At 41.8% G+C, this 21,365-nt stretch overlaps 3 protein-coding genes across 4 annotated transcripts; 2 read left to right on the forward strand and 1 right to left on the reverse strand.

The window, feature by feature from the left end:
* The first annotated feature begins 98 nt into the window (after positions 1 to 98).
* On the forward strand, positions 99 to 7,689 carry LOC117548528 (glycerophosphodiester phosphodiesterase 1-like). 2 transcript variants are annotated; one of them, XR_004569348.1, is made up of 7 exons: positions 99 to 493; positions 1,500 to 1,675; positions 1,967 to 2,072; positions 2,343 to 2,435; positions 2,748 to 2,959; positions 3,599 to 3,826; positions 7,668 to 7,689. XR_004569348.1 is itself a non-coding variant. In XM_034219874.1 (6 exons), the coding sequence occupies exons 1-6, from the start codon at positions 233 to 235 to the stop codon at positions 3,744 to 3,746; spliced, it is 996 nt and encodes a 331-aa protein (XP_034075765.1). In that variant the 5' UTR covers positions 99 to 232; the 3' UTR covers positions 3,747 to 4,816. The 2 variants fall into 2 exon arrangements, 1 of the variants encoding a protein (XP_034075765.1); XM_034219874.1 differs by lacking the exon at positions 7,668 to 7,689 and having other exon boundaries at positions 3,599 to 4,816.
* LOC117548529 (MAPK regulated corepressor interacting protein 2-like) lies at positions 5,538 to 10,531 on the forward strand. Its single transcript, XM_034219876.1, has 5 exons — positions 5,538 to 6,082; positions 6,170 to 6,239; positions 6,834 to 6,973; positions 8,441 to 8,527; positions 10,132 to 10,531. Exons 1-5 carry the CDS (start codon positions 6,031 to 6,033, stop codon positions 10,200 to 10,202), a joined length of 420 nt encoding a protein of 139 aa, XP_034075767.1. The 5' UTR covers positions 5,538 to 6,030; the 3' UTR covers positions 10,203 to 10,531.
* Positions 10,532 to 10,722: 191 nt separating this feature from the next.
* trap1 (TNF receptor-associated protein 1) lies at positions 10,723 to 21,039 on the reverse strand. Its single transcript, XM_034219873.1, has 18 exons — positions 20,840 to 21,039; positions 19,324 to 19,566; positions 19,130 to 19,212; positions 18,469 to 18,609; positions 17,373 to 17,444; positions 17,110 to 17,270; positions 16,823 to 16,932; positions 16,667 to 16,740; positions 16,019 to 16,174; positions 15,721 to 15,841; positions 15,548 to 15,617; positions 14,634 to 14,781; positions 14,347 to 14,532; positions 13,770 to 13,908; positions 13,602 to 13,687; positions 13,336 to 13,481; positions 13,140 to 13,212; positions 10,723 to 11,280 (listed from the first exon to the last, which is right to left on the reverse strand). The coding sequence occupies exons 1-18, from the start codon at positions 20,955 to 20,957 to the stop codon at positions 11,179 to 11,181; spliced, it is 2,229 nt and encodes a 742-aa protein (XP_034075764.1). The 5' UTR covers positions 20,958 to 21,039; the 3' UTR covers positions 10,723 to 11,178.
* Between the last annotated feature and the right edge of the window lie 326 nt (positions 21,040 to 21,365).

Below are 21,365 nucleotides of genomic sequence, written 5' to 3' on the forward strand. Positions count from 1 at the left end.
TTGTATCTATATTTTATTTTTCAAACTTCAGATAGACTTGCCACTACCTTTCCTCCTTCCTCCCATGTCCCATACATTCTCTGCACCATCAATATGTGTGTGTCTGTGCGCGTGCGTGTGTGTGCGTGCCTGTGTGATCTGCTTGCCTGCACCATGTGAGTGCTACCGGCAGAACAACGGCTTGAAACGACGGGTCTTCCAACGTACGGTTCGTGACATAATACCGTTTAAGATGCTGCAGATCGGGGATGAGGTGGTGTATTTCTCGGCGTTGTTTCTGCTCGTGGTGTTGGGCACGCGGAGCGCCACGGGGGCCTCTCTCCTCACCGCTTTCCTCTACGTCTTCATGGTGATGTTCCGGTTTCCTCCGGTGCCGGCGGACCAGGCCGGCCGTGTCCTCCGGCCCGGGGCTCCGTCAGGCGGGGTCTTGGTGGTGGCGCACCGCGGGGGCAGCCATGATGCTCCGGAGAACACCTTGGCAGCGATCAGAGAGGTGTCATGCATCTGTCATGTGTTTGGCTGGAAACATAGATCTATGCATGTTTAACAGCGCAAAAGTAGCATACTATAGGCTAGATAAATGATGGCTACAAATATGTAACACACAATTGCATAATAGCTAGTCCAATTAGATGTAGCAATATAGTATTACAAGAGCATAGGAGTCCCCAAAATAATATAGTCAATTCCATTTGAACGATTTATGTATGGGCTGCTCAGGCTTTGAATGTCGTGAGTTGCCTTGAAGCATTGTAAGCAGAGCACCACATCTGCTGCTGGTTCAGTTTCTATCAGATCACTAGATGCTCTTGAACATTTGTTAATGCCATTCACTCACACTTTTTTTATTTCTACACACAATTATTTCTCCCTGTTTGTTACATACTGAAGTTGCTGAGTCGGCTTGCTTGTTGTGCTTTACTGTCCTGCATGCACCGCAGTGAAGTTTGATATGTGATATTGTCTATGGCAGAGGATGGTTACATCATATCCGAGCCCTCACTCTTAATTACAGGGCATCACTTAGAGATACTCAGTAAATCACCTTTTGAATGACACAAAACCAATGTTATTTTCAATACCTGCTGACTCCTGAATATTAGTGACAGGCATGGCTAAATATATATAGCTTTCATGTCTTGTGACCAAACAAGACCAATTAAATGCATATTTATATTGCCACAATGGACAAGTAAGAGGCCTTTCTTTTGATATGATTTTAGTGTTTAGTTATATTTTTCTTTGAATACTGTATGTATTGTAGCCTACTGCTTTATCGAAGAGTCTCAAATCTTTACAAAAGCTACGATTCAGAGCATTGAGTTGGAGTCATGCGGTCACATAAGATGAAAGCTTTCAAAAATAATTAAGTCTTCAATGAAAAACTGCTAAATTTTCACAAAAATATTTATTTAAAAAATAAGCACTTAAACTACAATCATGTACAGTATCAAAGCTGTCTTTTTGTGTAATTTTCCACCTGTGATGTCCTGCTTTAGGCCAGTAGGAACGGGGCCACTGGCGTGGAGCTGGACCTGAGCTTCACGGCAGAGGGGGTGCCCGTCCTGATGCACGATGAGACAGTGGACCGCACCACCAACGGCTCTGGACCAGTTAGCAAACTGCAGCTGGCCCAGCTTAAGAGACTAGATGCTGCTGCTCGTCACAGGCTGAGGTATGCTGCATTATATCATTTGTTAATGGTGTGATTTAAATCTTAGATAAAGAAGGACTACATGTTAAACAGGGATTACATACTTTATGTATTCATACTATAAAGTTTGAGTTGCAGAAATATAGTTTGTATATGAGTGATCTATTGCCTCTCAGAAAGTGTCTTTCCTCATAAAATGTAAAGACTAAAAAAAGGGGCAAAATAAACAGACTTTAAACATGAAAGCGTAATACACTGGAACTTTCCCTCACTTTTGCATTAAGAACCTGTCTTGATTTCTTTCCTCTCCAGAGACAAATACAGTGGAGAGAAGGTCCCAACTCTGCAGGAGGCAGTGGAGGAATCCATCAGACAACAGCTCACCATCTTCTTCAATGTCAAAGGTCAACCTGATAAGGTAGTGAATATTATATAAGACTTGAGTATATGGATATATATATTTATACCATTAGAGCTTATAGACCTGTCCTATACTACTCGATAGCTGACTAAACCTAAATCAGCAAAGAGGGCCAATCAGATTGCTTTTAATTTACCTCCGTGCTGATCCTTTTTAGAGGCCCTCATTTCATAGTTATCTTTAACTGAACCAACTTATTATGAATATAGTTCTATTGATTGTTTTTTTCCTGCTTGTAGAAATGTGATATGTTTTCCTGTTTTCCAGGCTGCTTCAGTGCTTCATGAGATGTATAAGAGGTTTCCTGTCCTTTACAATAGCAGCATTGTTTCTTCCTTTGAACCAAAAGTAATCTACAAGGTAACACATATTTAACTAATCAACACAAATAATTAAAATTAACTTTAGAAAGCTGTTTTAATGATTATTGATTTGTCTGAGGTATTTGAATAATTATTTTGTCCTTTTTTCTCATTTTCTTTTACTGACTTTATTTCTTTACATTATTACTCCTATTTTATGTTCTATTAATGGCACTAAAGATGGCTTTCTGGTTTGTTGCTGCTTTCAACTGAACCATCACACATATTTTAATAAAAGTACCAAAAGAGCCACACCCTCCTCCTCATTTTGACTGTATTGTGTTGACTTTTACACTTTTTTTACCCATAGATGCGTCAGACGGACCCCAACGTGGTCACAGCTCTCATCCACCGCCCTTGGAGACTGAGCCGCTTTACCGACGGCGCCCCCCGGTCCCTGTCCATCTCGGGTCAGGTGTGGACGGGGGTTCTGGACATCTTGTTGGACTGGGCCCACCACCACATACTGTGGAAACTCTGCGGTGTCTCTGCCATCCTCATGCAGAAGGACTACATCTCACTGTAGGTCAAATGTTATTTCATTGTATAGTTACAAGGCACAGTCACAAAGCAAGTCATGGGGTTTAAGATAGTCTTACAGTATGTTAAGAAGAATCTTTTTTGTTTGCATATGATCTTAAAAGAGGCTAGTTGGGCCTCACTAAGCAATATGTTCCTGTCTATAAATGAACAGTGGTTGATTTTACATCGATGCTTTGTTAGAAAATCAGACATAATCAATGGCTGGGTGTCCGCCTAGGCATATAGGAAATTATAAATCAAAACAGCAAAAATATAAAACACTGCTAAAACTATAATAGCCACCACAGCAAGGGCTCCCAACATCAATCTGATGGGTCACAAGATGATTAAAGTCTTCTCTGCCAACAAAAGGTAATTGACATCTTGTAGCCTTTAGTCACTTGCAAATAATAAAATGGCAACATAAAAAGATTCAAATAGAGATTCAAGATTTTGCTGATGTGATAAGAGTTTGATTAAAAACTGGGTGTTGATATGATCAAGTTATCCCAAGTCATAAGAGGACACTGCCTTGTTTAAAGGATCACTTAAGTACATGCAACTTTGTTTTACTGGTTATGGAATGTTCCTTGTATTTACTGATCTTTATTTTTGTTTCCTCTTTCTTCTTTCTCTTAGGGACTACGTTCAGTACTGGGCAGAGCGAGGTGTGGAGGTGGTGGGCTGGACGGTCAACACCGCTGTGGAGAAAGACTTCTACCAAAACATGCTGAAGATTGGATACCTGACCGACAGTCTGCTGGAAGACTTTGATCCTCAATACTGATAAACACACACACACACACACACACACACACACACACACACACACACACACACACACACACACACACACACACACACACAGGGATGATTAAGTGTTTTCCACTTTCCACATCTTCTTAATGAACTAAGAAGTTGGAAATGCCGTAGTGACCCAAATAACTTCATGATTGCCATAAGAATTACATTTACTATTTCCTTCTCCTTTGTAAGAACAAAACATACTTAAATACTCTAAGTGAAGATAATTACAAGCTAGAAAATTGGTGCTACCTAACTTTATGGTGGCAATCAAACCACCCAAAAATAAGATTTACTGGTAAGAAAATGTTATTAACTGTAGCTGGTATACAGGTAGTTTCCCTTTTTAAATCTACAGACACATCAACACAATCAAACTCAGCTGTATACTACCTTGTATATATCCTACTACCAGCAGCAATACCACTAGCTCTCCTGGACCAGGGATTTGGATTAGACAACCTTAAAGATATTTTTTCCCTTCTGGGCTGATCTTTCAGAGGCTTTAAAGAGACCAGTGTACATAGTTGTAGACATATTGATAATGTATCATATCATTGCTTGCTATCATGATATGTATTTAATAATGAACTCTAGAATATATATTGTTAATATTAAGGAATGATGATACTTGATTATTTAGAAACTGAATCCTGATATGCTGTGAGTATAGGTGTCAAGGCAGAGATTATTTAACATGAACTCCAACATTATTTGTGTGATGTTACGTCTTTAAGACTCTCATTATGAATCATCAGAGAAGGAACACTTTTTGCTATTCATGGAGAAATGTTTACTATGAACAGCAGTTGTGCCAGAAACGGACCTAGGTGCAATACATATTTGAAGATTGGAGCCATGCAGTGTGCTTGTTATATATTTGTGTTTGACAATACATTTCTCAGAGGTTTAAAAAAAAAAAACGTTCCTCTGCCTTTTATTTCCTGCAGTGTAAAGAATGTCATATTGTAAAAAGAGCTTCATAGGCTTGAAACTTGAATAAAGCCTCACAATGTAAATCAATAATGCCTTATTAAATACTAAATGATTTAATGTTTTAAATGTGTCATTTTGTGAGACTTTTATGTAATTTCTGTTAATGGCCAGCTGTGCGTCTTTGTTAACCCATAGTTTAGCTTTCCATGAATTCAGTCAGTAAAGCTTGGTTGCATTGTAAACATGGTTGAGTGTGCTGTATGTGGTTGCACCTGACTTCACCTGTGTGTACTGTAAACACAGACGTTGGGCAGATGGGGGCTACATGAAGGAGCCGTTAAAGGGGGCTTTCTAAATCTGGTAGAGCTAGTGTCATGGCTGCCAGATTTGGCACCCCCTCTGTAACTTTGGCCAGGATGGTCATCATCATAGAAAGGACCCTGCCCTGGTGTTAGATTCCCCTATATTGTAGGCAAACAAAAGCTATTTACTCTGATCAGGTGAAATATGTAATAATCCCCCTCCACATTATACAAGACTACACAAAAAAACACAACATAAGAGTTAGTAAAGTAATATTTGAGAATGTAATTGCTTGCACAATTAAACAAAACAGCAGACACAACTGAATGTTAAAAAATAAGCAATTTGCGAATCAGAGATAACAACAATTCCAACATCATGAGATTAATACAAGTGATCTCATCTTAATAACCATTACCACAAGTTAAAATAAGTCACAAAGGGCTGAACATGCTGGTCTCAAGTCAGTGTTACATATTTCTTTCATCCATTTCGGGGACACTGTCTCTTTAAAACGCGGAGGGAGGCGTGTAAAGACCATGGTAAGGACGTAGAGCGAAGTGGTGCGCTCTGACGGCGTGTGTCAATGTCTTATGAATGACAACCGCCGTTTCAGGTTATGTGACATTGTGGCAGTGCAAGACACTTCAGCATTAAAGTGAGTTACGTTTTATTGTCCGGCCTGGGGGAACGCAGGTGTGAAGGGGAGGGTCGCTGGATGAAATGCACCCCGGCTGCTGGACATACTGGTAGAGGAGCGCGGCGCAAGGTTGTGTATTCTGCGTGGTTATTACAAAACCTCCTGCGAAGTCTCATGTCAGCTCCTGCCTGGATTTGTTGTCTTTAAATCTTGTGAGAGAAATTTACCCGGATCAGCTGAGCAGGGGAGCGACTTGACCCCCCAAAAATAGTTGTTATACATCGACAGATCCTGGTGGAAAGAAAATTGTCTTTCCTCGCCTGCTCCTCCTGGACTCTTTATCCAAAGTGCCAAACTCAAAGCGTACAGGCGACTTTTCCTGCGCAGGATGTACACAATTACAAGGGGTCCCAGCAAACTGGCCACCCAGCGACGGACAGGTAAGACACTGGACTGTAACTTGCACACATTTCCCTTGTATTCAAGTGTATTTCCATTTCAAATAAAATGTAAACTTTTATTTCCAGGGCCTACGCAGCCGGTTGACACCAAAATAAACGACTTCAAGCACAAACAAACGTCCTGGGGCATGCCTGAGTGAGTGTACATCTCCTGGTAATGAAAACGCACCATAATGCTGCTACTAGTGCTGTTTTTATAGGTCCCTTTTGAACATCTGATATATATGGTTTATTAAGCACTTTGAATAGCCTTGTGTTGAAAAGTGCTATATAAATAAACTTGCCTTGCCTTGCCTTAAGAAGATTCATTGTTTTGGTTAAAGTAGGCTACTATAATTGAATGACTGTGTCCTGGCACCAGTAAACGTCATCAACATGAGACAAGCAGCGTCTGATCTTCAGCCTGAATGATTTAACACACACCTTCACACTGTAGCTTCCCAAAGGCTCAGTCTGCATTCTGTTTTCGCCTTTTAAAACCACCCATTGTGTGTGTGTGTGTGTGTGTGGGGGGGGGGGGTGGTATGTGTGTGACCTTGTGGCAAGTCAAGGTGGCACATGGTCCTTGATTCAGCTGTTGCAATCTCTGACTCTCACTCAACCAACCATTTTTGATTTTAGGCCAAAAGGCTGACACTTTAGAAATGTTGTCTAGTGCTGATGCAGCATTTGCACACAAAAAGTATCAGACTACATTCTGACATATTGTCTTTCTTCTCCTACCTGACAGCCTTCCTGCCCCAAAGATAGTTTTCAACCGGCCAAATGGTAAGAAGTACCATCAGCCTGCTCTGGCTCTGCCTGCAGACAACCAGCAGGAAGAGAGATTCACACCCGCACACGAGGAAAACGTTACATTTGTCTACAATGGTAAGGAACTGCCTGTACTGGAAAAACAAGATGAGACAACACTTGTTATTGTCTTACTGTATCCAGACACCCATCCCTAGTTTTTTGAATGACATTGTTTTACTATCAAGTGTTTAAATTAAAAGCTAACCTCCCCCCCTCCCAGGCCTCACCCACACAGCTGCCCTGACACTGATAGCCATGATAGGCACCTAACAGAAAAATGCTCTCACACCCACATATGCTACTATATGACCCACGCTGGAGCATGTGCTGAAGAAACGGCATGTTTTGGCTCTAACTAGCACCCACCATACTCTCATGGGAAGAGTCTCGTTGTCTGCTTTCAGGAAAGGAAACAAAGGCATCAGACAGGATGAATGGTTTTATTTGGTTTGGGTGAAACTCTACACACTGACCCAGTTTCAAAGTGTGCACTTCTTTTTAACATTCATTCAGTGTCAGGGAGACTTCATGAGGCTCAGCACCTCTCACTTCATGTCCTGTTCGGAGCTAATGTTGAAGCTCAGCCTCAGCAGCTCATAAACAACGTCAGTAACCTTGTCTTCCAGCGGACAAGGACACAAAGGAGCCCCCCCTCCTGTTCAGGGTTGATTAATTATTTTCTTAAAGTACCTCTACATGATAAGCTTAACCATTTAAGTTTTCTGAAAGTCATGACCTAAAGGCAGCTAGCAGAGATATAATCAATAACCACACACACACACACACACACACACACACACACACACACACACGACCAGTCCACATGCTGCATTATTTGAAAAACAAGCGTGTGCCAGGAGTGACAGGTTTATGAACCAGTTGCCCTTGTGGACTTTACTTGTTTGACGCTGTGGGTGTGACCCTGGGTTGTTTTAGATTTGAACTTTAACCACTTACATTCTTTATACCATATAACTTTGAATGAATTATGTTAAATCCTGGCTGCTGCACAGGCTCTGTAGTTTTCATACAGTTAACACTACAGATAGTTTTTATTTTTGCTTTGATAATAATAAGATATCTTTTAATCTGCTTTACCAAATGATAACATGGTTAATGGTCTACAAAACATGCATGTTACCTCAACATATTGCATTAGTTGTACATTTTGCATTGAATCAGTTACAATAATGACTGCTTTTTTATTTATTGCATACCTAATGGTTTTATCCAATAATCACATTTATTCTAGGGAAAAAATTACATTCATACCAGTGTAATAATTACAATAATCTGAATGCAATGCTTATCTTTATTCTAGTGGAACAAAGACTCTTATAACAGTGAACATTACATGTATTTGTTTTGTACTTACTATAGTAGAGCTCCAGTTGTTTGGTTTTTGTGATTTTCCTGTGACTTTTAATTGCAGGAGTAGCGCTCCATCTTTTAATTCTGTGCAATGATAATAAAGGTTTTAATTTTAATTGTATTCCATATCTTTTATTTGTTATTGTACTGACTGAGTGGTTGTGTTTTCAGCCTGGCAGGAGGTGGTGCAGCAGGATCCAGAGGAGGCCCAGGCAGCAGTCGACTATAAAGAGACCAGTCCCAGTCCACACCTGAAAAGTGAGTACAGCTGCTCCTCTTCCTCACTGTCATCCAAACTATGCCATCCTCTCCTGCTCATGCCTTCAGGGAATTCATTTACATTTGACTGGTTAAAGCTGAATTAAGCACGATTTTCATGAACAAATATGTTCATGTATAAGCATCAATGTTTACGGGATGTGTAGCCAGTGGCGGTTCTAGACCAATTTGACTGGGGGGGCCAGGCTGAGGCCAGTTATTTTCTGAGGGGGGCACAATAAATGCGGGACGAAAAAGACAAAGACAGTAGTAATTGTGCATAAGAAAACAATGCAATACAGTTATTGGTATTTGTTTCACGACACATATTTATTTCAGATACTTATAGTTACAGTTTTTACACTCTAATGCAGGGGTCTCCAACCTTTTTTAGGATGAGACCTACTTTTACTTCTCTTTTTTTGTTTTTTGCAGTGTATATATTTAGCACATTTTAACATTATACTTTGTGTGCTGTTTGGGTCATGCGGGACCCCTTTCAGTGTTTACTAAAAGAAAATGTATGCAATTTAATTATTTTAACCTGCTTTATTTTGGGGTGGACCTCACATCCTCTAGGGGGGGTTCGGGGGCATGCAATGAATTTAACTTCTGTTAGACAGCCATATGCCATACATTTTTGCATACATTCACAGTAAATATTTATTCAGTTTGATAGCTGTCTAACAGAAGTTAAATTATTTTCTCACTTATTCTGACAATGTACTTAACCCCAAATAAAAGAACCCAATAAAAAGAGTTGTTAAATAATAGTGAAGTCACGTTGTAATAACAATAACTCATCTCTCTCGAGTTTTATTTTTGAGCTTAGCTAAAGCCACTGTGTCAAGTGTCCTACTTGGGTTGGGTCCGGAGTTGTCCAATATGGCGGACCATCTCACACATGCTCAGTACAGATCGGGCAGGGGGGACAGATCGGGTAGTGACATACACATGTGCAGCCTGGAATTTCTCGCTACGAAGGACGCCAGCCTCGGTAGAATTCCAAGGAGCCTGGACATTGGAACAGTCCTTCGGCGGGACTCGATGACGTAGCATCCTTGAAATAGTGGCTCTGGAGCAGCCTTCCTCGACATTGAGAAACACCCTGTGATCTATCACCAAGATGTATTTGACTAAAACTGTTATAATGGGTGTTTTAAGCTAATGAGTTTTAGAAACGTAATATAAAATAGACTAAGATAATTTTTTTTATTTATAACCAGTTTGTTAGTCATGCATTTAACATAGTGATGCAGATATCACTTTAACCACTGGAGGGCGCAACTCTAACTAGCGTCAAGTCAGAAGAAAGATTACAACGGCATTTCAAAAAGAACTGTCAAATAAACTCATGTCATGTCTCCTATTTCTACACTATAATGACTCCTGATTAAGCTTTGTAAATGTGGAAGTTATTTGTGCTAGGATAATAGAATAAGTATAGAAAATAAGATATATGAGCAGAAGTATAATATTAATTTGTACTCGACTGATTTAAATGTGTAATTGAGATGACAACAATCCGTCTAGTGATGTTTTAGGGTGTAATTACCTTTTTTATAACAGACTTTTTTAACCAGTTTTATGTTTTTGTTCTCCAGATTTCATGCCTTTAGATCTGGATGAATGGTGGGCCCAGCGTTTCCTCGCTAATATAGACAAGCTCTCATGACACTCTTCTGGGATTTGTTGATCTTGACGGACGGTCAGGAGTCAGGAGGTGAGACCTGAAGCAGGACGACTCACAGAGAGGACGCCTGGGCAGATGGGATGGGTCAAAATGCCCTGAAGTGGTTTAAATGGATTGAAAGCGCTGGGACGCTTGCAAAGACACCACAGAGAATCCCTTCTCTTGAACTCTTGCCTCTACAATCCATCTGTCTCCAAATGTATAGTCTGCGACAGACTGAACACTGGAGGAGGACATCTTGAAGTTGAGGTTCCTCTCATCTTTCATATGTCATGTTACTTTGAAATGCAGTAAAGTTGTATTTTCAAGTAGTCCTGTATTTGGAATCTTTGAATGCATTTGTCACATTGGTTACGAACACAGGAAAGTGTCAACAGCTCCATAAATGCTCAGGGTAAATCTTTTTTTATTAGATTTAATGATTGACCTGTTGAGAATCAATGTTTGACCACTGACAAGTCACATCTGCAGCTCACACACCATCTACAAACACTCTAGTTTGACCCAGTTCAAACATATTTAATTACATTAAATATTGCCACATTCCATAAACCACAAAGCGAACATAACATTAACAAAAAAAGGATTTGCATTTGTAATGAAGCCCTGAATAGACTCCTACCACTTCAAAGCTTTAATGCACACTTCACACATGGTATTTCACAAGGATTTTGAAATGAGAATCTAGAGATTAGAGTTGCCTCCATACTCCTGATGAAACAGTGCTGCACACAGGGATTTACAGAGAAGCTTCCTTCAGTTCATCTTCACAACAGCTGCTCTTTAAAGCCTTTGTGTGCTCTCCATAAGGGTTCAATGAAGTAGTCTAGAGGGAAAGAGATGTGGTTTTAAGGCTCCAGACGAACACAGTCCTGTTGGTTCTCTTCTGCAGTCATCCAGCTTTGTACGCCCTTCAGAGGCTTAACACCCAGTCAGTCTGCACTGTAGTGTCTGTCTCTCAGTGCTTCTCCAGAGCTTTAGTCAGCAGGTCGTTAAGGCGGGAAATCATCGGTCGGGGGTCGTCGTTCAGGCCGGCTGTGATCATGGCATTGTCATAGATCTGCAGAATGTAGATAAAGAGATGTAAAACTGCACTGATAAGACTTCAAAGTGTTGCATTCTGCTATAGGGTGTAATTGTGAAAAATGTTTCCTAGTATAAATCATATTTTCCGAAAATGGTTTCATCTGAAAACAACCATGTGGGCATAAATACCACAAAATACAAGCTAGTCACAAAATAAAAAAATAATAGTGAGGGTAGCTGCAAACACCTGTATTCCAACACCTCACACAGTACATTCAGCATAATGTGCATTTCCATCAACACAGTCATATTAAACTCACTATGTTGCTGCTTTTTACCAGAAAACTCATTCATGGTTTATTCCAATCACTTCTACTGGTTTGTTCTAGTAAAAGCACTATGGGTAATCTTTTTGCCACTCAATCAACATTACAAAAACAAGAGTTTTGCGAGGCAGCTTGGGATCATGGCGGGTTCACCAGCATTGCTGCCAGCTTGTGGTTTCATGTTATACCTTTTAAGCTATTGTCATTAACTAAACATTTCCTGCAGATGTTTTTAAAGTCAGGCTTCAAATGTGCCTCATCTGTGCAGGAAGAGTTTATTGATAGTATGTCCTTTAGAACAGGGGTTCCCAACCACCCGGAGGTGTTACTGCCGGGCCGCGAAATAGCTGTGAGTTTATCGTAATATTTGCAGAATTATAAATATATAAATATATTTTATCATAATATATTTTTCAAAAAGTGTTTAATGTTCGCACTATACCGGTCATATTATTTCATCCAGTAGCCTAGTTAATCTTTCACCAGAAAACCGTTGAAAATGGCTTTTATGATGTTCCGAGGGATTCGGCGGCTCAGCCTGGTCTCAGCCTCTCGTGCGCACGAGAAAGTTACCGGTGCGCCAAGGAGGAAGAGGAGCGCACAGGAGACAACCGTTTCATTGCAGACTGTTATGTTTATGTGGGGAAATGGCAGTGCATACATTATTTGAGATATATTTCAAACTCGGACTTCATTTTAAGGACATGTCGGCCAGGGGTGTAGAGCTATATGTTTATTTTATTAGCTTTTCTTTTTAATGACTCATTTTAAATGCCATTTTCTTAATGTCTTTCATTTTTTTGTAAAGCACTTTGAATTGCCTTGTGTTGAAAAGTGCTATATAAATAAACTTGCCTTGCCTTTGTTTAAGCATTGGCAAAACAGGAGAGTAAACCAGTCTGCCTTGATCTAGGAATTCATGTCCGGGACTCTCACGGTATCTGCTGCCCGCAGCTGTTTTATAGAAGGAAAACCTCCTTCACTTCATGAAATGGCTGCAGCATCAGGAGGCAGCGGGACGTGTAACTCCGCCTCTGAGAAGTGCAGCACCAGCGCGCCGAGAGCTGTGCCTTTTTACGCACCGCCTTCGCTGTGTTTACCTTCATCAGAACAGCGAGTGACTGCAGGCTGCTACGTGTTAACCACACACACATCGAACTGCCCGATTACTCCCCCTTTTATTAGTTTTATGAAGGAGATGTCCAGTCACCAAGGCGCATGATGTGCGCCTTGGTGACTGGACATTTGTTCAGGATGTTACATACAATTAGCCTCTGTTGCTACCTGCTGGTGGTGAGTAAATATTAAAATCAGTTAAAATCAGTTAAAATTGACAACCGGTCCACGATTTTCTTTTTATGTATCTGCCGGTCCTTGGCAAAATAAAGGTTGGGAACCCCTGCTTTAGAAGACAAACTGTAAGACACAATTTGTGCTGTGGAATCGTATAATATCCTGTACTCTACATAAAACCATAATAACACACAGGACGTTTTGAGTTTCCATAAACAGCAAACTATATATATATTAAGACATGTTTCCCACATGCATCTTTAAGCCACAGTACCTGTTCCAGGAGCAGTCCAGCCAGCTCAGAGTTGCTCTCCTTCAGTGCCTGCAGCTTCTTGATCAAATCATGTCTGTCAGAGGGTAAGAAGAACAAGATAGTGAGAGCTGGACCAAAACACACCATTTATTCCATTCAGTCAAATCCATGCCACCATTACTTCCCCTCCCTCTCTCCCCCTCTCTCCCCCTCTCACCCTGCATTGATCTCCAGTGTGGGCTGCAGAATCTGCGCTCTCTCCTCAGGGGTGCGAGCCAGCTGCTGGGTGCGGAGGAAGTGGCGAGCAGCCCCCATCTCCAGCACCGTGATCATCGCTGGGTGGGTGTCCAGCCGGGGGGTCAGCTACGGGCCGAAGAGAAAATGTATCATGCAATGTGACATTATCTGACTTGAGAAAACAACGGCCCAATGATTTGAATTCAACACATTTGAGGCCTGGGCCGACTCTAGTCTTATCTTCACCTTTATGTTGGTGACTCGGGGGCCCAAAGCGTTCTTCATCCAGGAGATGAGGTCTTCGGACTGATCCTGGGTCAGGCGCTCAGAGGCTGTAGGAGAGAGAACAAACAGGAGTCAGGACTGCAGCCGTGAGAGAGACAGCTGTTCTGGAGACACGAGAGGGGGGCAGACCTGGCTTCACGTCTTCAAACTTCTCCTCTTTGTAGTGATCCACCACGATGTCCGTCTCCACGGAGATCACCTTCTTCTTGTCGAAATCCCGCAGGTGGAGCAGGGTCAGCTCGTCAAACTGCTCGTAGCAGAACAGCACCTGAACACACCACAGAGGCGTGAAGCAGCGGTTTACATTCATAATGACAAGGTTATGATTAGTTTTATAGTGGCAGGCTCAAATGTTGTCTTTTTCTTCCCGCCTGACGACAACAGACTCTTGTATAATTAGCTGAAGTGTCATAGATGAACATATCTGGGCAGTAATATAGCAAATACAAAACAAGTTTTCAGTTTAGGCCTAACAGTTGATAAAATGTCCACTGCAAGCAAAGCTATTTAGAGTTTTTATAAGATGTTAAATAAATGATATCTTTAAATCTATCATTGTTTTTGATTTGATTCATAACCAAGTAAACCAAATGAAGTGGGAAAGCAACATACAAACTAAGTTAAGTGAGTATTAACAGCTCAATAATTGTGTGGATACTGTGATAATGTGAACACAGAACACATGCCATTGCTTCCGCCCTCTCACCTCCATGTCTTTCTGTTTCATGGCCTCGTAGTACGGGGAGTGCTCTGCCAGATGGCGGTTGGGCGCACACAGGTAGTAGATGTTGCGGTCGCCGGCCTTCATGCGGGAGGAGTACTCCATCAGGTTGGTCTGCTCGCCGGCAGGCAGAGCAGAGGACTCGTATCTCAACAGCTTCGCAATGTCCTCCTGTAGAGAGACAGCAGGGGGCGCCAACACTGCTATCAAGTTCCAGACTACACATTTATCAAGCTTTAGCCACATCTGTAGGAAGCTGTGTGCATCTCTACCTTGACGTCTTGTTCCTGCGTGGTGACGATGCCCTCCCTCATGAAGAGGCCGTACTCCTCAAAGAACTTCTTGTATTTCTCCGGCTCCTTCTTGCTCTGGTCTAGCAGGAAGCGGATCACACGCTGCTGCAGAACGTCACGCAGCTTCCTGGAGACAGAGGGGAGGGAGAAAAATAAATCAGGGGATCAATATTGGAAAACAAGGCAGGAACTGAGAATTGCATCGTTAGTGAATATTCCCAAAAATGATAGAGATATAGATTTTGAGGATATGATGATGTGATTACACCAGTTGTGTTTGTATGCTTGTTTGTTGCCAGTAGAAGACTTACGATTCACACAATGTGTTGAGAGTCCATTTTATTTATTGTTTTTGTTGTGTGGTTTCATTTGACTATTTTGGATATTTCATGATGTTATATACAATAGTACCATTCCTATTTAACTCTTTGAAAGTGTGTACTTGCACATGTATGCTCTTATAGACTCTATGCATTACATTCATGCACACAATGTACAACCATATCTGTTTTTTTATTACTGCCGATTTTTATTCCGTATTTCATTCCTTTTTATTCCATTCCATTTATATGTAAATACTGTTATATTTTACTATATCTCTTATATTTTTCTAGTTCTCTATCTGTGTTTTTAATTTTTGTTTTACTTTTTGTATGCACCACGACACCAAGTCAAATTCCTCGTACGCGTCAACCGACCTGGTAATAAACCTGATTCAGATTCTTATATTATCATTATCAGTGGCATAAAGTGGTCTATAAACGAAAATAACATTGCACACATATCATAACTGTTCCTGGGACAACATATTGTCAAACAAAAGTAGTTATTGCCACAGGCTTGACTATGCCTTGAACACAGGCATTAAAACTAGTGTAAAACTGCTGTTTTACCTGATGAGGGCGCTCTCCTGCAGCAGCTCTCTGCTCAGATTCAGAGGGATGTCCTCACTGTCCACCACACCTGCACACACACAGTCAAACTCAGCGCTGGGACATCAAAAAACGTTTATTTCGCCTAAAATCGACATTAAATAATACAGTAGAGTATAATAAACGATGCAGACCTCGGAGGAAGCGCAGCCACTTGGGCAGGATGTCGGTTGCTTTGGTCTGGATCAGAACCTTCCGGCTGAACAGAGCCACGCTGGAGCCCATCTCCCTGCTCACATCAAACATGCTTGGCTTCTGTTGGGGCAGAAATAACGATTGATGAAATAAGTTCATTTGTACTTAATAACACCTATGAAACTAAATGTCTACATGTCAAGAGTTACATGACAGGTTGGCATTATTTCAGGGGTTGCTGTGACACATGATGGGGCCCGGAAAACAGTTCAAATTCACTTTGAAGTGTCAGCTCACCGCGTCAGGAACATAGAAGATGCTCCGGATGTTGACGGGTGCGTCGGCGCGGTAATGCAGCGTGTAGCGGGGCTTATCGTAGGCCTGGGCCACATAACGGTAAAACTCCTCGTGCTGCCAGTCACTGATCTCTTTAGGCTCCATCATCCACAAGGCCTGAGGGGAATCAGAGCACAAAACCAACATATTTCACATACATGTATAACATTTTACTACAGTGCTTTCTAACTTTAGAAGTACCCCTCAGCCCAGACTGCAAAATGAACAGTTAACAAACCATATTTAACATTCACAATAGCGGCATTGTGGTCAAGTCATCAAAATAATTCTACTAAATAAGAACGTCCACCTAGGTATGAATATATTGTAAATACTGAGACTATTTCATTTGAAACTGTGCCAGTGTGTGCAGAAAGGAACTCAAATAAAGCCTAATATAAGTCTGCAGAGGCAACACAGACAATTTGTTTATAAATGAAAGAAGTTGTAACTGCTTCAAAAGCCCACCTGACCCAGATCTAATGTTTACACAGTGAAGGGTTTGCTCAAAAACAGCTTCACTGGTCGAGCTCAACCGTATTTACACGATGACCTTTTTGAATTGTTCCCTGAGTAAGGTCACATTGAGCAGCAGAGTCACGGGCTCACCTGCAGAGTGTTGAGCCTCCGCCCGTTCAGGAAGATGGGGAAGCTGACAAAGTTGCTGTACTTTGTCACAACCTCTGAAAGAGAAACAACAGCTAGTTAGCTCATGGAGCGACGCTACACGCATGTGTTTTATCACCGCAGTAACAGCAGTTATACCTTTGACTCTGTCCTCAGCGGAAAACTCTTTGCAGTCGTCTTTGAAGCGCAGCACGATCTTTGTTCCCCGTTGAACACCGGTGGCTTCAGCGATCTCAAAAACTCCAGAGCTGATGAAGACAAGGTTTGCAGATAGCTAGTTTTAGTTTAGATTCACTTCTACTCTATGTTTTTGGGCCAGTGATACATTCTTTGTTCTGCTGCAGAAAACAATAACACTGAAGAACACTTTCATTCCCACTCTTGATATAAAATGTTGTCCTCCCCATCCCTCGCCCCCCTCTCACCCGTCAGAGGACCACTTGTATCCGGGTGCGTCGGGCTCAGCTGATCGCGAGTAGACCTCCACCGAGTCAGCCACCATGAAGGCGGAGTAGAAGCCCACCCCGAACTGACCAATGATGGTGCTGCTGGCCTCCGCCTGGTTGGTCAGGGCATCCAAAAAGGCCTGCAGGGAAGGAATGATTATTATGGCTTCATCATAACAAAAGTGTGACATTCATAAACTAATGCATTCATTGGGTCGTTCATTGTATATAAACACACTGACCTTTGACCCAGAGCGGGCGATGGTCCCCAGGTTGGCCACCAGCTCCTCTTGGTTCATCCCCACTCCTGTGTCCTGCACAGCACAGAGAGCCCCAGTCACTTACAGTCTCCGTAGCTAACTGTACAATACTCATCCACCAGGGGGCGATACATCTCAAAAACAACCCAGGAACCAGAGGCCGTTTCTCAATGTGGAGGAGGCTTGTGGTAGCACAAGTATGCTGAGCATTTAAACAGTGATTCGGCGCCACTCGATGACGTAGTATGCTTGAAATAGTGGCTCTGGAGCAGCTTTACTCGACATTGAGAAACGGCCACAGTCTACCTGAGCCTTTCTTCACTGCAGGAACATGTTTCACACTTAAGTATCCACTGAAATTTGTAAACATTTGGATGAACCACATTTTAAAGAGGACAGAATTGAGTAATTGTTATATTCTGTGTGTAGGGGAGGGAGTTGCTGAGGGACAATAATTGATCGACTGAATCGATGCTGATTGCGGTGCTAAGATGACGAAAAACAAGCGAGACAATTACACTACAAGCCTCCAAAATGGCGTCCCTGACGTTGTATCATAAAGCTTCGTTCATGAAAAGAAATAACATGATATTGAGATCTTTCTACCACATTGACTGGGATGGAACCAGGAGACTGCTAGGACCGGTTGAAACCACTCGGTAGCCCAAACTGTCTTCAAGAAGATCGGACCACTTTTCATTCAGTGCCACTCCCTCTACTGCACGCATTGTTTTTCATTTATCTACACTCTTCTTTCTCAATTTCAGCCAGACATCTTCTGGGCCACCCTTTGGCTTCTAGCTTCTACCTCTCGCTCCCTCTGTACGGTGTCCTCTCATCTATACTGATTAGGGATTATTTTTTTTTAACTATTATTCTCTATTCTCCTTTTTTGCATAGTAGTTGGTGAAAACAGACAATAGTAAAATCTTGATTGCTATTATTGCATTTGTTAAAGGCGTGCGTATTATGTATAATAACTCATCTTCTGAACCAATCACATAAAACTTTGAAAATGACTTGCATTAAGTATCAACCACAATTGATGCAGACCTATCTAACACAGCGATGGTTATACCTGAATGGTTAAGGTGCCCTTGGCACTGTCAGTCTGCAGGTGGATCTCCATCTGAGCCGTTTCTCCGCCTGCCGTCATCAGTTTGTGGCGCAGCTTCTCCAGAGCGTCACTGCCGTTGGAGATCAGCTCCCTGATGAACACCTGGTGGGTCGGAAGGAGGAGAACAGTTATAGGTTATATCTGAAAGGTCAATCAAGCTAAATAGTATGCTATTCCTCACTCTGACAGACTCTATGCATTATATTAATGCATACAATATCTTGTTTTTTTTTTACAATGTAAATACTGCTATATGTATGTTATTATAGTTTTCTTAAAATAGTTTTCTATCTGTGTTTTACTTTATGTATGCACCAAGACACCAAGTCAAATTCCTTGTGTCAACCTACCTGGTAATAAAGGTCACACACACACACACACACACATCACACACACACACACACACACCACACACACACACACACACACCACACACACACACACACACACACACACACACACACACACACACACACACACACACACACACACACACACACACACACCACACACACACACACACACACACACACACACACACACACACACACACACACACACACACACACACACACACACACACACACACACACACACACACACACACACACAAAAAACTAACCTCCTTCTCGGAGTACAAGGACCTGGCGACTATGTCCAGCAGTTTTTTCGTCTCAGCCTGAAATTCATGTTTGGAAAAGTCACCTGCATGAATCATGGGGTAGAAAAAAAAACATTCAGATTATCTTAAATCTAACAAATCAGAAGCTTGTCATTGTCTTTGAGGGAGTTGCATGTCTGCAGCTGTTCCGGCACCTTGAACAGCCTCAGTGTCGCTGATGATGGTGTGCAGAGGCTCCTCTTCAGGCTCCTTCTCCAGCTCCTTCTCCAGCCCCTTCTCCAGGTCCTTCTCCAGCTCTTTCTCAGGCTGCTTCTCAGGCTGCTTCTCCGCCTCCTGGGTGCTGTAGTAGGACTGCTGGCTGAAGCCCAGGCCGGGCCGCTGGGAGCTCCACAAGGGGGGCCGACTGCTCCACCCCCACTGCTGTCCAGCCTGCAGGTCTGATGGCAAGAGGGGAGTCAGCTGACACTTACATTTTTATCTTTTTGGATGCCTTAAATCAGGGGTGTCCAAACCTTTTTCACAGAGGGCCACATACAGAAAAATATACGAAGAGCTGGGCCGCTTATAGGAGGTATATTGCCTCGTAAGTTAAGTTATAAGTTAGCAAAATGTAGGTAAATTAGGCTTGATACATGAATATGCTTTAAGAAAAAAACAGCCTCCATCACAGCTCTCTATAGGGTTTCATTTATCTCGTTGGCAACTCATCCCTTAAAACAGAAGCCTCAGAGTGAGTATAAGATGAAATATGAAGAGTCTATTTAAAGCTTGTTATGTAAATAAGTCATTGGGCTTTTGGGAAAATGTTTTCAACATGAATTGACTGAATTTATTTTAAAAGTGGGCTTATTAACACATGAATACTACTGTGTAATATATTTTCACATATATATTTAAGAGGTACAATATAAGACAAGCACAAGTTTCATTTGTGGGCCATATTTCATTATACTTTTTGAATTTGCTGAGGGCCGATTCAAAATGGCCAGCGGTCCGCATTTGGCCCCCGGGCCGTAATTGTGATACCCCTGCCTTAAATGTATTTAGAAAACACTACCTACACTAGAGAACAATCTTAAGACCCAGTAAAAAAGCGTGAAGAATAGATACGATACTACTCTCTCTTTCTTACAGCAAAGTATATGAGAAACCTTTTAGGATAGCGGTTTAGTGATGCCAGCTGTTTCAGTGACTGAGAGACTCTGGAGTCATGTTTGCAAAGGATCTTTTCACATCAAGGAAATACATTTGAGTACAGAAACCAATTACTCCAACCAGTTATCATCTTTCTTATTACAAAGGTTTCGGAAACCTTTCGCTTTACCTTCTTAACTAGGAGTTTTCCTGTAACCTTGCCAAGTATATTAAGATGTGTATTTGATGTTGCGTCTAGATAGAAAGTGTTGGATATTGATGCCGGCATGCCGCCTGTCTTAATTGTTATGACAACCAGTCAAAATCCCTTAACACCAATCTGTTGCAGGTGCAGAGATGTGATGATGTAATAACTTAGTTCTATAAGCAACCCCTTGGATTTAATTCATATTGTAGTTTTGTACCTCCTAAGTGAGCTATCTACACAAGTAGCTCGTGGACTTGGACTGCAAGTAAATAAGGCATCATCCGACGCAGAGTTCACATCACTTTATACATCCATGCAGCTGTCATCAACTAGCATGGGAGCTAACTCGGCTCATAAACACAGCTTACCTCCAGTGAACGAGCGCGAGGTAACTCCGCTGCTGAGTCCTCGCACACATGACGTCAGCCGTGAGTTGGTCCTCGAGGAACCGAGGGCGAACCGGGCCAGCGCGAGGCAGCGGGACATGTTGACAGACAAGGGACAAGAAGACAAGTCGACTGACCGACTGACCGAGGGACACACGCCGGACGATGTTAGCGAAAAAGGACCCGCGACGGCGCCATGTAATGACGTCATTAGGGTGTCTATCACACTGCCTGATGTAAAGTTAAACATTTTACACAGACTAAAATGTAATTTAAAAAGATATATAGGTGTACATTAAAATGTAGTTTATATGCATTGGAAAAAAACATACTAGCACTTAATATGTATCAATGTAGTACCCTCCTTTATTATGTCATTGATACATTTCAGTTAATTTGACCTTCAAGGTCAAACAGTTGTCATCTGATAAAATCTGAGGAAAAAATGTATAATTATGTTTCAAGTTAATGCTGATTGGACCTGAAACGATTATTTAATAAATTGGGA

This window comes from Gymnodraco acuticeps, unplaced genomic scaffold, assembly GCF_902827175.1.
Source record: "Gymnodraco acuticeps unplaced genomic scaffold, fGymAcu1.1, whole genome shotgun sequence".
Lineage (NCBI taxonomy): Eukaryota > Metazoa > Chordata > Actinopteri > Perciformes > Bathydraconidae > Gymnodraco > Gymnodraco acuticeps.

Excerpts from the sequence above, each read along its gene's own strand:
- trap1 (XM_034219873.1), bottom strand. The coding sequence starts at position 20,957 with ATGTCCCGCTGCCTCGCGCTGGCCCGGTTCGCCCTCGGTTCCTCGAGG. Across the intron at positions 16,175-16,666 it reads GGAGGCTCAACACTCTGCAG|GCCTTGTGGATGATGGAGCC; the intron begins GTGAGCCCGTGA and ends GATTCCCCTCAG. Across the intron at positions 11,281-13,139 it reads CTGGACTGCTCCTGGAACAG|ATCTATGACAATGCCATGAT; the intron begins GTACTGTGGCTT and ends TACATTCTGCAG.
- LOC117548529 (XM_034219876.1), top strand. The coding sequence starts at position 6,031 with ATGTACACAATTACAAGGGGTCCCAGCAAACTGGCCACCCAGCGACGG. Across the intron at positions 6,240-6,833 it reads ACGTCCTGGGGCATGCCTGA|CCTTCCTGCCCCAAAGATAG; the intron begins GTGAGTGTACAT and ends CCTACCTGACAG. Across the intron at positions 8,528-10,131 it reads TCCCAGTCCACACCTGAAAA|ATTTCATGCCTTTAGATCTG; the intron begins GTGAGTACAGCT and ends TTTGTTCTCCAG.
- LOC117548528 (XM_034219874.1), top strand. The coding sequence starts at position 233 with ATGCTGCAGATCGGGGATGAGGTGGTGTATTTCTCGGCGTTGTTTCTG. Across the intron at positions 1,676-1,966 it reads GCTGCTCGTCACAGGCTGAG|AGACAAATACAGTGGAGAGA; the intron begins GTATGCTGCATT and ends TTTCCTCTCCAG. Across the intron at positions 2,960-3,598 it reads CAGAAGGACTACATCTCACT|GGACTACGTTCAGTACTGGG; the intron begins GTAGGTCAAATG and ends TCTTTCTCTTAG.